Genomic DNA, 20423 nt, shown 5'->3' on the forward strand with positions numbered 1-20423 from the left:
CTGTTGAGGTGGGGCCTTCAACTAGTACTCAGCAAAGCCCAGAGCTGGTATGCCTAACTAATAATGTTGCTCGGCACTGGACGGGCCGTCGTCATGATTGAGCTGTTGCCGATTGTAGACGACCCTGCATCTCATTCATCAGCATCAGCATAGGGAACCTTCTTATATTTGGGCCTACCTACCTATCACACTGATACATTTCAGTGTGGAGAATCTCTATCACTCTTCGTCTTGATAGCTCTTATATCATATGAATTTGTCCCTCTAAGATACAGAAATATACACAAAAGATGGTGACAACGACATGGACAGCAGAGAAGAACAAGTTCGTTTTGGAGGACATGGAGACAACAATGCTATCAGATCGAGAAGTTTCTTATAGCGCCTGCTAAAGTAATTAATCAACCACATGGTTTAACAGTAGCAAACAGAAACTTTTAGATGTGATGGCAGCAGTAATGACTGCAGTGGTTGGTCTCTGAAACCAACAAGGAAGATGACATCTATACGAGCTCCGGCGCATTGTGTTCTGCTCCCATGCACAAGCAGTGGCCATTGCTTCGACAGAATGTGCCGTTCGAATCCGCCTTGTCCTCCTTGCCCACCCTGGCCACTGCCAAGAATCCAAACTCACGGACCGAAAGTACTCTAATGGTTTCCTCTGCTTAATTCCATGATAGACTAATCTTCGTAAACAAACGGGAAGTGACAAAACTAAGATAGAACATGAACCTTAGCATTTACCATCGTGTAATTAATTCGTTGAAGAACATAGATGAAGAATAGCGATAAGATACATAGATTCTTGTGCTTGTTACAAGTGCCGAGGAACGGGAAGTCTGGTACGGTTGCGGTGGTGAAGAAGGTCGGGAGTGGTCTCGTAGCCGGCGAATACTTCTTCCCAGATCTCGGCGAATGCTCGGAGAATTGTGTCATGGTGGCGTGGTGAGTTGAGAGCAAGAAAGCGGCGGAGCAGCTCCCGTAGCTCCTCGCCATCGACGATCTCCTTATCGATGATCATCTGAAGCATTGATCTCCGGAACTCTCCCAGTGGGTCCTTCGTCTCCTTCACCACCGCCACGCTCTCCTCCACTTTCCGCCCTCCTCCTTCACTGCCGCTTCGCTGATGCAATCTCTTCTTCTCCCCTTCTTTGATATGAGCGGGGGATGGGAGAGTGCACCGTCCCCACGAAGTCACGTCCTGCTCCAGCTCGTTCAGCTGGCGCAGGAGACCGAAGAGGCTGGGCGTGCTAGCGGAGCTCTCCATCTTCACCTCCTCCTCCCCGTAGGAGAAGGTGGAGGGGGAGGACAAGGTCATGGTGTCCGCGGACGACAGCTCCCTGGCCCTCCGCGTCAATGGCGCCGGTGTCACGGATTTCGCATCGACGGAGCTCGACGACACCGACACTGACACCGATTTGGAGTCCTTGCAGCCGCAGCCGAGGCCCAGAAAGGTGCCGCTGCTGCTCCTCTTCCGCGTGGCACTCGTACTCATCTTTCCTCTCTTCTGGTAGCGATCTATTGCAGTGTGGGGACTGTTTATACCGGAGTACAACCTCCTCCTCCTCCTCCTCCCACCCCTATGTAGTGGCTCACGGATGTAATCACCTCAGTACTATTCTCCCCTTGATTCAAAGTGTGATGTTCGACATGATGATTGGCCTTCATAGAGACGTGTTAGAACTATGCTTGCATCACACGAGTACTTAAATAACAGGGAGACAATTGGATTATGGACAAGTTGAGAAGAAGCCATAAATCTTTTGCGGAATCGTCTTCAACATGTTTCTCTAAAGACACCTCTTCGGGTAGGAAATTCCAGTCACCATTGCAGGATTCGTGTACTGTTCCAATATGTTTATCCTTATATAGTTGTTTATGAGAAGAATAAAAGCCAAGATCATGAGATAAGAAAAGGATGCAGCTTGTATCGGTTAGACTACATGGCTTAGAAAATATACAGTAGTCTAAAGCAGAAACTTTTCATAGAAAATTGACATCAACTTTTTAGATTAAAGGATTCAAATGGTTTCTAATACGAAAATAAATATGCCTATGATATCGATACAGATGAACGAACTCTTAGGTAAAGAAAGTGATGCGCAGCGGACCTACCTGGCGGCTGTAGTCAGTCTAATTGAAGGCCTTTAAGCCGGCAGGTAGCTGAGAAGAAAGAGAAGCTTTTGGTTCTGTGGGTGATGATGAATTGATTGCATGATTACATTTATGTGGACCGATCTGTCTTGATGGATAAGCTAAGTTATAATAACACCTGCTTCAACCAACCAAAATAAGAAAACCTTCATGTTCGACAGTAGGCTCCTTTCGGTGAGGCTGGCTTTTCATCTAACATCCACCCAAGGGTAGGGACACTGTGTCTGCTGCTTGTATTGATCTAAGTAATAATGTATTGAGAAGGTCTTGATGATATATATCTAAGCAATAATCATCTAATTAAGAGAAATGGATGGCAAAAGTATCATCCATCACATCACAAAAAAAGCACATACACAACAATTCAGACTCAAGAGGAACCCGGAAAAGACCCAACAATTGGACCAGCCCAGATTCCATGACCTGTTTGATTTAGATCCACAAGTTGATTAGCCGCTGATAATAAACAGTAGAAATCACGAATGAATTATGAGACATACTATTCCATAATGTAAAGGAGTACCACTGTAACAGGTAGATAGAAGAACCATGTGGTAGGCAGAAACACTACCTGCTTTATCGTATGCTTCTACACCCTTGCAATCACAGACAAATAGACAAGTCTGGTGATACACAGCATCTCTCATCACAAAGCTACGTAACCAGATCCAAAGGAATAACATTGAATGCATGATGCCAAGGCTTGTGTCCTACAGTGTGGGTTACCTAAGCGTATCCTGAATCTTCTTTTCCTTGCAGGACACGTCATTGGAGTGCAAGCTCCTGTAGTGTGTTGATCACTGTGATGAAGAAAACTACGGGTCTCAACATCATGAGTCCCCTTAAATACTATTCCACTGCTGTGAATACTGTCATTAACCCTTACCATGCGCAGGATGGCTTTCACTCTTCAAATATGTACCGTAATTTGTGTTTCTTATATCAGAAGATGTGAAACCTAAACATTTTGAATCTGAAGAACAACAGGCTACAGGAGCTTTCATTCCGCGAGGACATTCTTTTGTCCAAGTCTGGTAAGGTTCATTCCAAGGAACCGTCCTGCTGACGTAGGTTCGGTGCTGTCTTCTTCTTGCAATACAATGGAAAAAGATTTCAGATCAAACTATCACCAAACTATGAACATCATTTTAAGATTGTTTTTCCACTAGAGGAAGTGCAAAATACTAGCTTTCTTGATTTCCTGAAGAGAAAGCAGCGCCAAGGTTACATGCATGAACATGAGATCGAGTTCACTGCTCACTGGTCTGCATCTTACTGAGGCAACAAGTGAGAAAGGAAGCTCACATTTTGGCTGAGAAAAACTAAAAAAAAGAAAGATGAAAAAGAAGATGCATGATCATGATATCAAATTCACTGCATAATGGCCCACATATATCTTAATGAGGTAGCGCGGAGGCTAGCTTTCGAGCAAGACTTCTTCGTCTTGATCCATGAGATGCATCAACAAATCCACAAAAGCCAGCACTATTGATAGAAAGAATAGAAGATAAAAGAATATAAGATAAGAAGAATTATTAAAGAAGTTTTATTGAAGAAGCTTTAGCTTAAATATATTAACATGTCTCTCTCCTATTTATACAAATTAGGAGATCCTTAACAGAATAGAGAGATTTCCTCAGGAAAATCTTATCTTCTATCATGCCCCCGGATGGTGCTTCTATCAAAGATACCAATCTTGGATCGATACAAAGAATGATTTATGAGCGAGAGTCGTGAGTAAAGCAAGAGCACATCGTTGTTGCTGCTGCGATTGTTGTGAGGGCACAAGCGTTCCTTTCGTTCCCCTTAAGTCCGCCCTTCATTCTCCTTAAGTCAGTCGACTGTTGGCAGATCAACGAAGACTATCAAGGTGAGAAAAATGAGGATTGGCCGCGGAGCCTCTTAGGAATTTGGCTGCAGCGGCATTGGTCGCTGGCCGAAGGCAAGGGCGAAGCTTTACTTTTCTCAGCAGCGTTGTCGCTGGCCGAAGACAAGAGCGAAGCTTCGCTTTTCTCACTGCTATGATAAAAGAATAGAAGATAAAAGAATATAAGATAAGAAGAATTTTCCTCTCGCTTAAATACATTAAGTTGTCCCTCTCCTATTTATACAGATTAAGAGAAAGGATTTTTCTCAATAGAATGGAGGATTTTCCTCAACAGAATAGAGAGATTTCTGTCCTCGTGTGCCACCACCATCTCCTCCATGGATGCTCTGAAGTCCTGGTATGGGTCCTCGGAAGATATGGTCATCGTTACACTCTCATCATAGAAGCCGGCCTTCATCTATTACCAAAGACCAAATCCTCCTCGAGGTAGATGGAGGAAGAGGTAGAGGAGGTGCAACATGGACAATGGAACGTAGAGTAGAGGTCTACATCAAAATGTATTTTGATGTAGTGGCTTATGTAAAACCGTGGTAATAGATACGATTTTACATAAGCCACTCCATCAAAATGCATTTCAACCTAAAAAAAAATCATGGTAATAGATGTGGTTTTGAACGTGACCGACATAACCTTGAAGGCTCACCAAAGTTTGTGTGGGATGAGACCATCATGGAAATTCATCCAAACAATTTATAAGTATGAACTAAAAAATTTATCTTGGACTTCTTTACTTTACTAGTGCTTTCGTGAGCGATTTCAAGTATGTGTCAAATATCGAAAATTATTTTACAAATAGACATTCGATTGAATTCGATTTTATCGAAAGCACAAAACAAGGTATTCATAGCCTTGGTGTTTAAAATGAAAGTCTTCTTCTCCAACTCATTCAAATCGTTCATCTCCAACTCATTTCAATCGTTCATCCGAAGAAAAGATTTTTAAAAATTATTTTTCACGATGTTCCATAAATTAAAATCTATAATAATTAAAAAATTCCTGTCCTTTCAATTCATGAGCTTCGAGTTGCAACTTAAGGTGGTCTCTCCTTTTATTCTACCTCTTTCCAAGGCAGTAGGCTCCCCCAATCGTTTTTCCGAGCTTTAAACTCACTTTGTAGTTACATAATGACACCCAGGAAGAAGATGAGATCGAGGCCCCCATCCATCTGTTGCGTCTTGTGATTGTGGAGCAAGCAACATGTCCTTTCCCACAATCTCCGGCAGTTTGGGGGGCCCTCCATGCGTTGCTCCAAATCCCTTCCGTGTCGAAGACTTCCCATTCATTCATTAATTCCAAGGGCGAGTCCCCAAGCTGATTGATAGCTTTGAAGAAGACTGACTACCTCAGCCAGCCCTCTTCTCCCAAGTCGTCATTGCCCCCATATACCACCGGGCCACATCTCTCTTCTCCATTCCCAAATACCACCACCACCAGTCCTGGGCTGGTCAACCGTGATTTGGTTTTCTCTTCTTGCAACAAGTAGAAAAGCAGAAGAAGAATGCAGAGAAGTCTACCCACCATATATATCCTTCTCTTCATCTTCAACATAGGGGGTAAAGCCATGTGCTTTCATATTATTAACCTCTTGCGACCAAGGGAATTATGTTTGTGTTCTTTACAAATAATATCCACAAATCCCTCAGAAAATAATCGATATGGATATAAAAATTAAGTCACGCATAGCCTAAGCTGGGCACCTCCTTTTTATTCTTATATATGATTCACGAGCTTTGAGTAACAAAGGAAGAATTATTCGATTAGTCATACACCAACGAGATGTTGACTTCCCAATCATTCATGATCACGTTGGCAAATTATTATAGAGTGCATTTTGTGGATAACAATAGACTTAAAAGTTGATCAAGTTAAAAATATGATGGAGAAAGAAATAAAAGTCTTAACTTTGTTGACTTCGAATTTTCATGGTTGTAAAACCTCTTCTCATCTGCTTATAGAAGGTGAGAGTACAATACATTCATAAAACTATCGAGATATTCTTTGTTTTTCTGAAATATTCATGCATTTTTTTAAGATGCCAAAATCTTCTTTCATCCAATAATTTCAACATATCAACCGATCTGATTCGAATAATTTGTCAAATAAAACCAGTAAAACAAAAGAAAAGGAACAGAAAATAATAGTAGATATCAAAGAATAGGGAACTCCTGCATTCCCTCTCCTCTGATCATCTCTTCTGGTCCGGAAGACGCAGGCGGTGCAGCAGCGAATTGCAGCTGAAGACTTCGGCAGATGCCCGAAGCGAAGATGGACAGCCACGCGACGACCGGCGTACCCGCGAGGACGAGGCCCACAGGCACCATCCATAGCTGCTCGTTCGACTGGTGGAAGGAGAGAGCCCACCACGCCAGCAGCGTGCCGCCGCCGACACCGGCCAGTAGCATGCAGCCGTTGGCCAACACCTGCCGAACCTTGTGCCCGCCGGCCGACGTGCCGCGGTGGCGGGCGGGGCCTCTATCCTCCTGCACCGGCTCATCCATGGATACGGTTGAGACCTTCCTCATATCTGAGATGCTGATATCCTCCGTTCAATGAAAGCCGGGGGACATGTAACATGTAGGATGCTAAGTCTGCTAATAATACAGAGAAGAACACTCACGCTGGCTTTCCTGCGACTTGTATAGGAGTCATTGTGCACTGATGTCACACTCCCTACGCTCTGGAGAGAATGGAAAGAAGACCCAAGCTTTGATGGCGATTGCAACATTTCCCAAGGTTTCAGTATTTGGATTTGGTTTCTCTTAACGGGCTGGTCCACATAAAATAGCATCACCTTTTCTTGGAGTCTAATCTGGCTGAAATAACAAAACCTGAACACAGGGAATTCACTGCAGTACTTTCTCTCGAGAGCGATGAGATCGATGCGAAGCATCGACGCTCTAATCTACAAATGGCTACGGAATTGACATGTTTAGGTCTCTACATCCCATGCACTGTGTTGTGACTCCCATTTCTGTGCAACAAGTGATTAGTATCAGAAAGTAAATATCTTTTAATCAAATCAAAAAATACAACAAAACAAAGAACATAAGCACAAGTAAATTGAAGGGCGAATTGTCCTTTTTAGGTTTTCATGGAGAAGCGTCCCATATTTTTAGAATATTCAAGTAACTCTTTTTTTTTTTTGTCTAATACATGAAATACCCTTAGCCACCTATCTCAATTTTTCATCTCTTTTTTTAGTCCTATAGATCGATCGATAGGGTGAATCATCCAATTATAATATTTTTATATATTTTCAGTAATACTAAAAAAATCATAATATATGAGAAAACAGTATGTTATAGTATTATTGAAAATAAAATTATTGTGTTATAATATTTTTGTATTGCCCTATAGTATTTTTCTAGTGTTACAAAAACACTATAACGTAGTGTAAAAACACTACAACATTATTTTTTATAATAATTATACCGATTCATTCGATAGATCAATCAATAGGAAAAGAGAGAAAAAAATGTTATTCTAAATATTAGGTAAGTATTATTTGAAAATTTTGAAAATAAGAGATGCTTCTCAGGAAAAAAAAAAAACTCTCTTTTCGAGTTTTTTGTCCAGAAATTCGTCAAAAATTGAATGCTAAATATTTGATTGGAAGTTGTCGAGTAAATCGAAGGGTTTCGGAAAACAACAAGAGTTGCTTGTTACACCCAAATGCCTTGCGTTAGTGCGACATAGCATATCATCTCTTCAGGGTCATGTCCGACCACTTCATGTGACCATTTTGTCTCGTTTTGGTCTTATCTAACTATAATTGTAATCGAGCCACGTATTGAATGAAGTGGCGCACCAACCTGTCCGAGCGTAATAGGGTGAGTCACGACGAGTCTCCCTCGCCTGAGCCATGAGTCCCATTCACAAAGGTGAGGTGACACTGAATCTTGTATGGACTCAAAACAAATACAATTATCTTATTACTTAAAAGAATTAATAGATTTTAACTGTATCTGAAAATATATCTTTGTTCTTGTTGATGAAGGATCACGAGAACCTACATGATTCTGATGTGTGGCCCATCCAAGTCAGGGAAGTCAACACTGACGGAGTGCGATACAGGTTGGTGTTGTGATCTGTAAAGGTTAAGATGACAAATCAATCCATATTATTGGGTGAGGACACGGACCGCTCTGTGGAAATGCAGCAGCATATTGGAGGAGAGGAGAGGAGAGAGCTAAAACCACGCTGAGATGACGTTGAAAAGATCATTTTAGGTTATGAAAGAGAAGCATCCAAATTGAACATTATTATTGAAGGAATCATCCATCATATATGAAGGAAAAAAAGACAAGCCCTTCGTTCTTTGTACATCAAATCTATCATAAATGTGTAAGGATACAACTGAGCGAGTTATCCTCACATCAAATCAGTTAGCCTTATGCTGTGTTTCTATAGAAGTTGTTCATGAAATCAGCATGTCACTCAACACTATCAAATCCTAGAACGAAAAATATCTAATGTTCATACAAAATCTTCTTATGTAGTTTAGCAGGCTGGCACTTTGTAGTTTAACATCAGGCTGTGGCTGCGGTTTCTCATGTCTCATTGGGTGAGAAGAGAGGATCATCTAGCTGGAAGCTAACACACAGGACTTGACACCAGAAGTTCACTGAATTGTTTTCATTAGATGAGATGAGCTTCCGTGCAAGTAAAACAATACACCAAGAGACTTTCCGAACTCTCACTGATATTATTCGTTGCTCAAACTGGATAGAAGAAACCATGTGGAACTCCACCATAAGCTCAGCTTAAGACTCAAACCGGTAAGTCCCTGTAGGAAGGTCATCTTTGGTTATGACTTCCTAAACACCAAATGGGATTTCCATCATCTGCCCACCTGCATTGCTTACCCTGTCTTATTTTCAGAATTTAGCTCACCAACACTGTACCATTAAAATCTGTTTAGAACATTATGGTCGACTTATCACACGATCGTCTCTCCAAGTATTTTCCCCTTGATTTACCATGATGTAACTTGTGAAATGTAAGCTACTATTCTTTCCACTTCTCAGCGGATTTAATGTGGTACAGATAGGTGGAGCGTTGAGTTCCTAACAAGCTTTCTTATGGGGATAAACTGCACAGAAAAATCATGGAAGTTTAATATTTGTTGTGTGCTACACGTGTGCTGATCCAAAGTCTTATATATGCTGAGAACACAATGAACCCTAATCAGGAACAAAATGTCTTGTAGTATTAGTCTAGGAGAACTTATATAGAGGCGTGAATCAGACCAAGGTAGAAGAAACCTCCGGTACTGTGAGGAAGAAGATACATAATCTGCGTACCATGGGTTGGGAATGTCGAACGTAGAACAAAGACAGTCAATGCTCTCTCACGGGCAACAGCTTCATCGAGGTCATGAGCATGTGAATCTCGCATTTATAGCACCATTTGATCGTTTCTGACATGAAACACATAACACTGACATGACGAGCATTTAATGCATGCAGACGCCGTGTTCGCATATCAATCCACGCGGTTGTACAAAAGACCTTGAAGAGCGGAATGCTCATGCAGCTCAAGGTCAATACTTCTTTCTGAATACTGTGGGCTTATAATATCTTTTCTCTGGCAAGCAAACGCAAAAGAATAACGAGAAGCTGCAAGCTTTTCGGTACTTGGAAAGAAATTCAAACTACTTAAGAATATAAAGTACAGAAAAAGAAAAAGGCGATAGTTTTTCTATTTTATGTGTTGAGATCATATCAGCGACTAGCATTGTTCCAAATCTCTTCGAGCTCTCTGGCAAAGGCTTTTTGCCGGCCGACGACGATGGTTATGTGATCCTTATCGTCAACAATCCTCACACGAGCTCGAGGGACCTTCGACTGGATGGCGTGGCTGCAGTCGATCGGCAGGAGCTCGTCGTCCCTTCCGTGGAAGACGATCACGTCGCAACTGAGCTGCTCTCTCACCACGTCGAGGTAGCCATCGACCTTGGCAGCGCTGCCACAGATGATGTTGTGGAAGGTATGCCATGAGGCGTTGTGGGTGTGGCAGAAGAAGCCATCCATCAAATACGTTCTAATCCTGCAACCACACAACAAACCAGGTACTTGTGATATACGAACTCTCAACTTAGTTTAACGGACATGAAGTCTCAACTAGGATGGTGGGGTGGACGCCATATCCGACACTTCAATGAGGTAAGTGCTTCAGAAGTACTGTACTCTGTTACAGGATCATAAGTGCCTAGTGGGATGGTGGACGATGGCTTATTAGTGAGTGAACTGGTGACCTTATTGAATCTGGAACACTTACTGTTTTGAGTATAACAAAGTATCTACCAGATGTACTTACTATCAAATTATGGAATATAACTTTGATTAATCTAACACCACCGGACGACAATGGTGGTTCAACACCACCGTTGAACTGCAATCGTAGTGACGAACTAGTGAGTTAATGGACCGTCCTTCAACTTAATTTTCTTACCCACTGGTTCATGCAGGTGCCACCAGCCATATCTAATTCTCAACTGAAACAGGGTCCGTTGACTGGACTTGAAGTTTTCTTCCTGAGATAAATTGTGTTCCGGAATTAGTGACAGACAGAGTCGAAGATGTGAACACCATATTTGGATAGGAGCACAAAGAGCCATCAACGTAGAAGTTATTGAGGCTGTGACGTGAATTAATATGGTTTTGATCTTTGAACTAAGGAACAATAGATTTGCTACAGTACCGACCTGTTGCAGGTGACGAACTTGAAGGCTAGCTCCCACCGCCGGTGGTTCTTGCACATGATGAGGCTCACCGTCCGACTGATGTGCTCGTACCAGCACAGCACCGAGGCCCCGAAAGCCATCAACGGCCACACTCTCCGTGGCGCCACCCGCCGCAGCACATACTGCGTCCTTTGCTCCCCTTTTGGCACTGGAAAATACGGCTGCCGAAACGCAGAGCCGTCCTTCCTCGTTTTAGCTTATGAGTGAAACATGATCGCAGAGCGCACATTAGAAAGTACCATGATAAAAATGGAGGAATGACTTTGTTACCGGCGAAAGAAGAGTGAGCGACTTGACGGCGCCGGGGTGCTTGACGGCCAGGGCCAGCGCGAGGATGGACCCAAGAGAATGCGCCACGATGTGGAAGGACTTGACATCGAAGCGATCCAAGACGGACCGCTCGATCATGCCGACGTGCTCCCTCAAGGTGTACAGGGAGTCCGGCGGCTTTGGGCTCTTCCCGAACCCCAGCAGGTCCACCGCGAACAGGCGATACCTCGACCTTGTAGTCTCGCTCAAGTTCGGAAACACCGTCTCTGTCCAGAACGCCGAGGACGATATGAATCCGTGAATGAACAGCACATCCTCCTCCGCCATCTTCCCGTCTGTCCAGCATCAAGCAAATGAGATCATCGTTTATGGTTTCACTTGGTTACAGAGCTGCACTTAGTGATTCATATGATTCGGTAATACCACCTTGTGGACCTTCGGCATGGACGAACAGGGTATCGCGCGACCCGGAAGGGGAACTCCAACGAGTGCAACTTTCACAGCCACAGTCGATCCAGCTCCGGGCGGCGTGCGGCTTGTGGCCGCCAATCTTGCCCTGGAGCAAGTGAATGATGGTGGAGTTAGTGGTGAAGGTGGTGGCGGTTGCCGTGGAGGACCGGACGCGGGCAGAAGCTGTAGAAACCGCACCGCGGTGCCCGAAAAGCTTGAGCTTGCGGAGCTCATTGACAGTGGTTTTCGAGACCTCAGCAACGAGCGAGGACCGAGAGTAGAGCGTGTCGGAGATATCGTCTAGTTGCAGCTTGGTGGAGGAGGTCAACGAAAGGACTTTTGAGCCACTCCTTTCAGCGACAAGGATCATATCTCGCGCGGAGGAGCAGTAACAGGGCTTCCACTCGGCCTCCAGCGCGTAATCAGCCAACTTGTACACCAAACAGAGGAACACATCCAACAAGTCTAGCAGAGTAAACACAACGAGGCTCAGGACATCGTTTATGACCCGTGCGGCGATCACCATTGCCGGCAGCCAAGGCTTGGCCTCTTTTTACGAGAACACTGCAATGTTGGTATGTAGGATGTGGATGACAACTTCCACCAGACGTCAGAAGAAGAAGCTAGGGAAGAGGAAGAGAATAGTAGCAGCAGGAGAGTGCTTGATCTCCGAGGGAGTGGGCATCTGGAGTTCTCTACCATGCAGCCAACTAATGGAAACCTGAAACAGGTGCAGTGAGGAATTAAAAGAGACAAGGTTACGGATGGCTTGCAAACGAAGCTGCCATGTGTGTAGCAGAGCGGTCGGAGATGGAGGAGGTGCAGAGAATGGCGGGGCAGTGTTCGATGATGCTGAATTGATGGCGGTCATTAACATCGCTTGTTCAAGAAAGGAGAAGGGGTAGGTGGTAGTTGAACTCCCTGGCTACCATTTGCCCTCGATCTTTCATGGTACTGTACAGACAATACACTGCAAAGACAGATGAAAGGCACGTGAATATGTAATGGGGCTTCCCCCATGATTTTAATTCGGAAACTGAACCCAACCAGCATCCAAACCAAATCAAATAACCCAATGTGATGAAGCTCGATCAATCGAATCTGGGAATTGGAATGAGGTCAAGTCAAGGGTTTGAGAAATAGAAGACAAAGGTTTAGGTGTCTCATTAGACTTATATTGAACACATAATCAGTAGATATAGAATGTGGAATGATGATTATGGAAAAATTGATTAGGGGCCAACCCTCTCTCTATTCTCAAAGGTATTACAAATTCTATGTTTCGTTTGTGGGTTATTAATTTTTTTTTAAATTAAAATTTAATTTTGTTGATAAAAAAAAAAAAAGGTTAACACTTTAATTGACGGCAGACAGGTCCAATGGATTGGATTCTCTTGTATCATCCGGGGACTACGGCGTAGTGGCCTAGTACATCCGTAGTCGATGAGTCGAGTGAATTATTACAAAGATAATAATTCACTGAGTTATAAAGAGTTCTGACAGGTATGACTCACGGCCAGCTCGATATTGGGCCTAAAGGGTCACACACGTATGGTAGGTATTACGATGAGTAGAGGTTCTGATATGAGATATCCGACGGAGCCCTTGTCTTATTGGATGCATATCCAATACCCACTAGGGGAGGACCCATTAGGGTTTGACAGGGGACCTCTATAAATAGGAGGGATTCAGAGCCTCATATGCTAGAGCCTTTGCTTGCCTCTCCTATTCTCCTCCCCCTCTCCACCTCAAAGCAGGCCTGGAGTTTTGAGGAGCGTCGTCGCAGCTTTATTGTGTGGATCACCGCTAGAGAGGATGACGCTTGACCTCCTTCACCCTCTCCTAAGGATCTGTAAAGAAACAGGGATATATAAATCTCCCTAGGTAACACAATCTACTCTATACGCAGTTTTAAGTTTTGCGGATTTTGCGCACCAATCTTCGCACGACGACGAACATCTCTTTTGGAATCGGGGATTTTGTTTTCTTGTTCTTCCGCTGCGCATGTGATGTCGCCCCCAAGATTTCCCAACAACTAGATCATACAGAGGTATGATCGGGAGCTATTGGAAGCTCTACTTCGATGAATAACACGACGATAAGAAGGGCTATGGATTCAAGGAGTGAAGGCCATGGTACCGCAGAGGCGGGTCTTCCGTGCGTGCATCGAAGGTTGCATCGGATGAAAACCTTGGTCATCAGCATATGGGGGCTGAGTTCCACCAAGGGAAAAGTTTGAATGCAAGTACCAGTGAGTCACATGGGAGGGACTTAATCATGCAGAGGTATGATCAAAGTAGCTAGAGAGTTAGACTGCTCTAGAGCTCATATTCGCTTAAGGGAGCCCAGCAAGTCAGATGACAAGGTCGAGTAAGCGAACGTTGCTACCAAGGAAGCTAAGGAGAACAGAATCAGTGCAAACCCTACAACGTGATGGCAGAGGCCATGCATGGGAGTTGTAGTCTATCTTTCCATCGACAAAAGGGAGCTGCTTGGAGAACACAAAGGTGTTAAAGCAGGGGGTCGAAAGGGGCGAGGAAGCGACGATGAGTCCAGAGGGACTTAGCTACCCAAAATCAAGCATCGGTTAGAATGAAAGTTGACTCAGAGGAGTGCCACAGAGGCATATCTACTGATTGTGAAGAAAAGGGATGCATATGCGAGGCGACGGATAGTAGTGCCATGGGCATGGCAGTGCCATAGTACCGTAGAGGCGGGACTTCCGTGAAAGTTATTGATCCCTTGCTCTCATAGAGGGAGAGCGCTTGGTCATGAAAGGGGCCGAGGAGGTGGAGCATGCAGAGGCAAACTCCAAGTACCGAGACAATGCTGAAGGGCAGAGGCTAAGGAACTTTGTAAGACCGGTGTCAATGAGTTTCTCATCAAGATAGTCGAAAGTGAAGGACTTCGGGTTATGCAAGAGTGCACGACCAAGGAACGAAGCAGGCAGTACGTGGTGTTGTACCTTCGCTACTCAGGGGAGTAGGCGACAGGGTTGATGGAGAAGACGGTACAATCCCAGAGGCGACCAAATCTATTAGAGAATTACTCCAAGTTGGGGTGAAAACTTCCTGCATTCCAGAAGTTCGATGGCATTGAGAAGGTGAATCATAGTAGCTAACTCAATGCAAGGAGTGCAAACACTTCAAGTGCTTCAGAAGTGTGAGCAAAGAGCAGGCGAAGGCCAGTAACCAGCTCGATGCATAGAGTATAACCTCGAGGAGGCGGGCGAAGTCAAGTAACCTTTGCCTTCTCAACTCTTAAGAGAATGAGCGAAACCGAGTACCCCAATTCTCTTATCTATCCAGCAGAGGAACTCTGCATATGTTCAAAGACCCTTCGAAGATAATGGAAGACAATAGTTATCAAATCCTCACCAACGGTGATGAGTGTTACTTAGAGTAGATTGTCCGCTTCATTTCCCAACGAAATGCCAATCGAAAGCGGAAGTGATGCGAACCTACTTAGATGTGACAACTAAGTGAAAGAAGAGTCAATGAGCAAATTTTGTGGAGGAAGGACCCAAAACTTCAGAAGTTTGTGAGACGATGCTCGTTAAAGCTCCGACAAGCATCCACCCAGTTCAAGCAGAATGAGACATTTGAGAGACTGGTGCAGTAAGGATGGTCTTTTCCTTCATCTGGAGGATCCGCAGGAACCAACAAGGATCAACACAACTCAACCAACTCCACACTAGAGTCAGAGTCATTGGCGAGTTAAAGCAGCATGGCGGATCAAAGGTTCGACTACTCAAAAACAGCAGCGGAGAGCAGTTGGGAGCCAAGAGACGCATTGCAGCTGGAGCAGAAGATTGAAGACTCAGCAAAGGCGAGGAGTTGCAGTGTCGACAAATACTTCGACGAGGACGTCGAAGGAATAAGTGGGGAAGAATGTCACAGACAAACTTCTAAACAGGATGTTTGATGTAATGCTTATGTATGTCCGTGTCTTTTAGTATGTTCATGCTTTGTATAGCATGTAGAGGGATGACCAAAAGCTTAATAGTCTCATTTTAGTTAGGTTGGTGGCCGCTTTAGGCTTGTAAATAAAGGTTGTGTCATGTGGACACGTGTGAGAGATTTTTGATCTGTAATGGACTATTTTACCTTTTGTTGTGCAACTGTTCAGAGCTTGTAAAGTCTGTTTATAATTTGCATTGTCTATGAAGTGTTTTCGGAAATGTTTGTTTGTCGATCCCGAATGAGGCGTTTTTTCTAACCTTTTATCTCTTTTGTGGGTTCTCTCTTTTGTGGGTCATAAGGGACATGAGAGGCTTCGGGGAGGTTGACCTTTGCGGACGGACACGCAAGGGTGCCGCACGACTTAGGTAAAACCAGTTAAATCCGTGACAATACGGTGTTTTAAATATTAAATTATTCATTGCATTTATAGTCACATGTCTCTTGTATATTCATTTATGTATGATCGGAAAGGGCAGACGTGGGGACCAAGCAAAACGCACGAATCTTTAAGTTTTTGATCTCAAATGCAACCGTCTGCATGCGTGCTTTGTGTCTTATACCGCAACGGAGATGTTATCGGGTAGGCTTCAAATTTAAATTGAAGATCCAATAATGGTACACTGTGTCAAACTAGGATGAGAAACTGAGTTGTTCACGGATATCAAAGTGCGATCCGCACCTGATCCGAAAACGTTATTGGATCCGCAGCAGTAGCAACAGCAACAACCCACAACAGCAGGGTGCATTGGAAGGATGCACAGCATGCGAAGTGCAGCTCCCTCTCCTCTCCCCTGCTCATCCCAGTCGAAGCTGCAACCATCTCAGCGGCCACCAGGAAAGCTCGACCTGAACACTCTCTCCAGCACGGTGACCGTCCAGTGCGGCAAGTCATTTTTGCTTACCTGCTGCTTGAGAGCCTCAAGCAATAAGCGCGGGTCTTGCTTCCTCTCCTGAGCTATTTCCTCACACGAAGCTGCTTGCACTGCATGCGTCACCTTGTAGCGGCGTACTTCGTCACTCAGCTCCACCCGTATGGAGCTGAGCTCGCCGAAGATGTTTTGCACACGCTGGAGTGCCTCTCCATCTATCAGAAACATCCCCATATAATTCCGCCCTCCATCCTGTTTGTGCTCGTGGAGTGGAACCCCCCTGCTCCCGCCGGTCGGGTCCAGTTGCGCCCCTTCCACCTGCGGCTGTTGGTCAAGACAGTGTAACGGGATAACAGGATACGGACGCTTTGCAGAGACGCCGGGTGTCTGCGAAATCGCAGAGAGTTTCACGTTGCTAGGCCTGACAGGATCGACAATGGTAGTCGGCTTGACGGTGGCCGTGGATGATATGGGCTCGAAGACAAGGACCGAGTGGTGGGACAGTATGAAACGCCCATTCTCGCTGCAGATGACGGGTTGTGGCACACCCCACTTGTCACACAGTTTCTGTGCTGCTCCAACAACGACGGATGCATACTCGTCAAGGTCGTCAACAACCGACATCTTGGTCTCACGATCACCGGACAGGCAGCCATCGTTGCCCAAGCAGAAGTCGCCGCCTACGTCAATCGCTTGCATGCGAGCACCGAGTTTGGCCAGTTCGCAATAGGTCTCTGTGGCCTCGGCCACGGCGTCGAATACTGTGGCAGAGGATGGCGTTTGAGAGCCGATGTCCAAGCGGAGGAGTCGGAGGCGATCCATCATATCGTGCTCCTTTAGCTTCCTTACTGCACCTCTTATCTGGTCCCTCGTCAAGCCGATGGTGGATCCAAAGCACCCTGTGTGCGATGTGCAGAGCTTACCCTGGAGTCCGATCATCGGCCGGATATTGAACTCCGGCCAGGTATCGAGTGCCAACTCCACCTCCTCTTCTTTTTCCAGGACTAGATAGGTTTTGAAGCCCATAGCACTGGCTACTGAGGCAAGGCTGATGTAGTCCTTATCCTTGTAGCCATTGCATATAAGATAGGCCTCGGAGCTACCCCGGATGAGACCGTGCATGGCGAGAAATAGCTCCTGCTTGGACTCGACCTGGAGTCCGAAATTGAACCCACAGCCTGACCGCAGGACGTCATCGATGATGAGGAGGTCGTGGTTGCACTTCAGCGGGAAAACCCCCTGGTAGTGTGACCTGTAATTGCGGGATTTCATGGCACTACCAAAGGCATTATGGAGGGACTCGAGGCGATGGCGGATGAGGTCAAGGAATTGGATGAGAAGAGCGAGCTGGTGGTGTCGCCCAGAGTGCACCAGCTTGGTGGCCGCCTCGACGACCTCCACGATATCAATCTCCTGGTCTGGACCTGTGGTGGTGCCATAGGGGCGGACGACAACCTTACCACGGCTGTTAATGTGGAAGTAAGGACGAGCCCACTCGTCAATCTTGCAGAATTCGTCCGAGCCCTCAACGGACCACTGGGAGGTGACAGTGACGACCGGTGAGACTTCTGACGGCCTCCGTTCCTGATCGAAACCAAATGAAGCGCGCGAACTCAGGACAATAGCTGAGACCAAAGAAACACGCGAAACAGGGTGGCAAGCTCACCGAGAGACGACGATAATTGATCCTCGTTAAAGGGAGGATGAGATCGCCATGCACGTAGCCGGACGTCCCTGTTAGCTGCCGGCGTATTCGAGCTGCTACTGGAGAGACCACGCTTGGATTAAGAACACGCGAGTAAAGAGAAGATTGAAGCACGGATGAGGAGATCGGTTGGCAAGAAGCAAAGCATGACGAAGAAGAATGCATCGTATGGAGTGGCCTGTTTGCATGCGATGGAGTATGATGTCTATAAATAGTGAAACGATTTACTCGTACGTTTTCCTGACTCATAATTTGCGGGAATACGCAAACATCCTCTTCGTCACCTCTCATGCGCATCTGGACGTCATGAACAGATCATGGTTGTTGCTACATCCTCTCGTTCCTCGACTAATTATTCCATTTATCCTTATGAATTCTGTGAACGAAAGAGCATCCTTAATTATCAAAATAAATATTAAATTCTTAAAAGATAAAGCTCTTTTATGTTCTAAAGTCAGCTGATTGTTTCTTAATTGCATCCGCTCTCATTGATAGAGAATTAAGAAGATTCGTGCGTATTCTGTGGTTCTACAAGTTCTTCGATTGCTTTCGTACTATTCCGCATGTAAATTAGACTCAAGTTGGCTTGGGTTTGACAAATACAAGACAGTCATTACTCAATTTCCACTTGGTTTAGACAAGATCAACTATACATATAAAGTCCATATATATATGATATGAGTTGAGGATGGCTCAATTCTTACATTTTCTTTTCATATGACAATTTCACACTTTAAGAATCGTACAAGTTATATCAATAATGAATACATGCATCTTTGCAATCCAATCCTTACTGCAAAGTTTGGGTTCTCTGATGTATTATACTCATCTTTCTATCTTCTAGATATCTTTCCTCGCAAGGATAGTTGAAATTTTGCCAAATTATAAAATACTTTAAATATAAGAAAACAGTAAACCAATCACAGAACTGCTAACCATCTACATCATAGACAGCTACTAGATGGCCGATTATTGCACATTATTAATGCGTGTAATTTCCATCAGCTAGACAGGCCGACTTGACCTGATCTCTGTGACCCTTCTAGTGGACGAGCAAAGTCAGAGAAGGTGTAGTACCAGGATGGGTCACTGAAGCTTATGCACATGTAGTTACAACCAAGGCAGTCAGAAAAGTATGATCCTTCGTAGAAGAAGTAGCAGCATCAAACGATCAAGTGTTGGCATGAGAAGATGTCAGTGATAGAAGATAAGATTTTTCGAAGAAATTTCTCAATTTTGTTGAGAAAAAATTTTTCTCCTAATTTATATAAATAGGAGAGGAAATATACTAATGTATAGAAGCATTTTTATTTCTTCAATAAAACTTCTTCAATAATTATTCTTATATTCTATTATTTTCTTCATGGTATCAAAATAGTGAGAAAAGTAAAGTTTCGCTCTTGCCTTTGGCCAGCGACCAACCGTTCTTACCTTTGGCCAACGACCAACATCGTTGAGAAAAATGAAGCTTCGCCCTTGTCTTCGACCAGCGACCAACGCCGCTGCAGCTACATCCTCACCACGGTACCCAACTATATGAGAAAATTTCTCTAATCTGTTGAGAAAAATCCTCTATTCTATTGAGAAAAATTCTTTCTCCTAATTTGTATAAATAGGAGAGGGAACATGTTAATGTATAGAAGCATTTTCATTTCTTCAATAAAGTTTCTTCAATAATTATTATTATCTTCTATTATTTTCTTCAAGCAGAACGGAGGGCGATGGATCCCCAACCATCACCTTAATGCCAAGACCACCCGTCGCAGGGTCAATTAGGAAGAAAATGGATAAAGAGATCAGTTTGCTTCTCTCTCTAACAGAGGCCTAATAGCAGGAGCTTCTCTCTCTAACATGGACCTAATCTATATCTTCTTTCCGACATGGACCTAATTTGATCTATTTGTCATGATCATTACCTTCCACCCTTGCAAAAGTATTTGTGGTCTTTAGATGTTTGTAAAAGACACCAAATATATTTGGTTATAGTCCATCACCCCAAATGCACTTGGCTATTTAACTAGCCTTAGTTACAAGTATCTTCAACCCTTTTTGCTCTCGATGGGCAAGCAATTCAAGGAGCAACTTTGAGTACCTAAGTAACAATAATAATGTGTATGTATAGTTTTGCGGTCTGAGTGTTTTGCTGTATTATTCATGAGAAAGTCTATACGTCAACAAGGATTCACCATTAAGAGTTTAATACTATTATCTTATTCATATGTTATTCTTTTTTTTTTTTTTTTAGTTTGATCGATATTTCTACTAACTTATCCCACATAATATTCCAAACTTATACATCCTTGATGGATTTAATAGCTTGGTGTTTCTTAATAGTAGTTCAGTTTGTTCTCTTATGAGAAGTAGAAGAGATCGTACGTGA

At 44.2% G+C, this 20423-nt stretch overlaps 3 protein-coding genes across 3 annotated transcripts; all 3 read right to left on the reverse strand.

The window, feature by feature from the left end:
- Nucleotides 1–708: 708 nt before the first annotated feature.
- LOC103976247 (transcription repressor OFP8) lies at nucleotides 709–2073 on the reverse strand. Its single transcript, XM_009391457.3, has one exon. The coding sequence runs from the start codon at nucleotides 1493–1495 to the stop codon at nucleotides 815–817; it is 681 nt and encodes a 226-aa protein (XP_009389732.2). The 5' UTR covers nucleotides 1496–2073; the 3' UTR covers nucleotides 709–814.
- A 7539-nt stretch (nucleotides 2074–9612) lies between these two features.
- On the reverse strand, nucleotides 9613–12333 carry LOC135672536 (probable lysophospholipase BODYGUARD 3). The gene is made up of 4 exons (XM_065181028.1): nucleotides 11484–12333; nucleotides 11058–11392; nucleotides 10749–10948; nucleotides 9613–10090 (listed from the first exon to the last, which is right to left on the reverse strand). Exons 1-4 carry the CDS (start codon nucleotides 12031–12033, stop codon nucleotides 9766–9768), a joined length of 1410 nt encoding a protein of 469 aa, XP_065037100.1. The 5' UTR covers nucleotides 12034–12333; the 3' UTR covers nucleotides 9613–9765.
- Nucleotides 12334–16290: 3957 nt separating this feature from the next.
- Nucleotides 16291–17610, reverse strand: LOC103977732 (arginine decarboxylase 1B, chloroplastic-like). The gene has a single exon (XM_009393330.3). The coding sequence runs from the start codon at nucleotides 17608–17610 to the stop codon at nucleotides 16291–16293; it is 1320 nt and encodes a 439-aa protein (XP_009391605.2).
- Between the last annotated feature and the right edge of the window lie 2813 nt (nucleotides 17611–20423).

This window comes from Musa acuminata, chromosome BXJ1-4 (assembly GCF_036884655.1).
Source record: "Musa acuminata AAA Group cultivar baxijiao chromosome BXJ1-4, Cavendish_Baxijiao_AAA, whole genome shotgun sequence".
Lineage (NCBI taxonomy): Eukaryota > Viridiplantae > Streptophyta > Magnoliopsida > Zingiberales > Musaceae > Musa > Musa acuminata.

Coding starts and splice junctions, on each gene's coding strand:
- LOC103976247 (XM_009391457.3), bottom strand. CDS start 1,495: ATGAGTACGAGTGCCACGCGGAAGAGGAGCAGCAGCGGCACCTTTCTG.
- LOC135672536 (XM_065181028.1), bottom strand. CDS start 12,033: ATGGTGATCGCCGCACGGGTCATAAACGATGTCCTGAGCCTCGTTGTG. Junction 11,393..11,483: donor CCATGCCGAAGGTCCACAAG/GTGGTATTACCG, acceptor GATGCTGGACAG/ACGGGAAGATGGCGGAGGAG. Junction 10,949..11,057: donor CGCTCACTCTTCTTTCGCCG/GTAACAAAGTCA, acceptor GCGTTTCGGCAG/CCGTATTTTCCAGTGCCAAA.
- LOC103977732 (XM_009393330.3), bottom strand. CDS start 17,610: ATGAAATCCCGCAATTACAGGTCACACTACCAGGGGGTTTTCCCGCTG.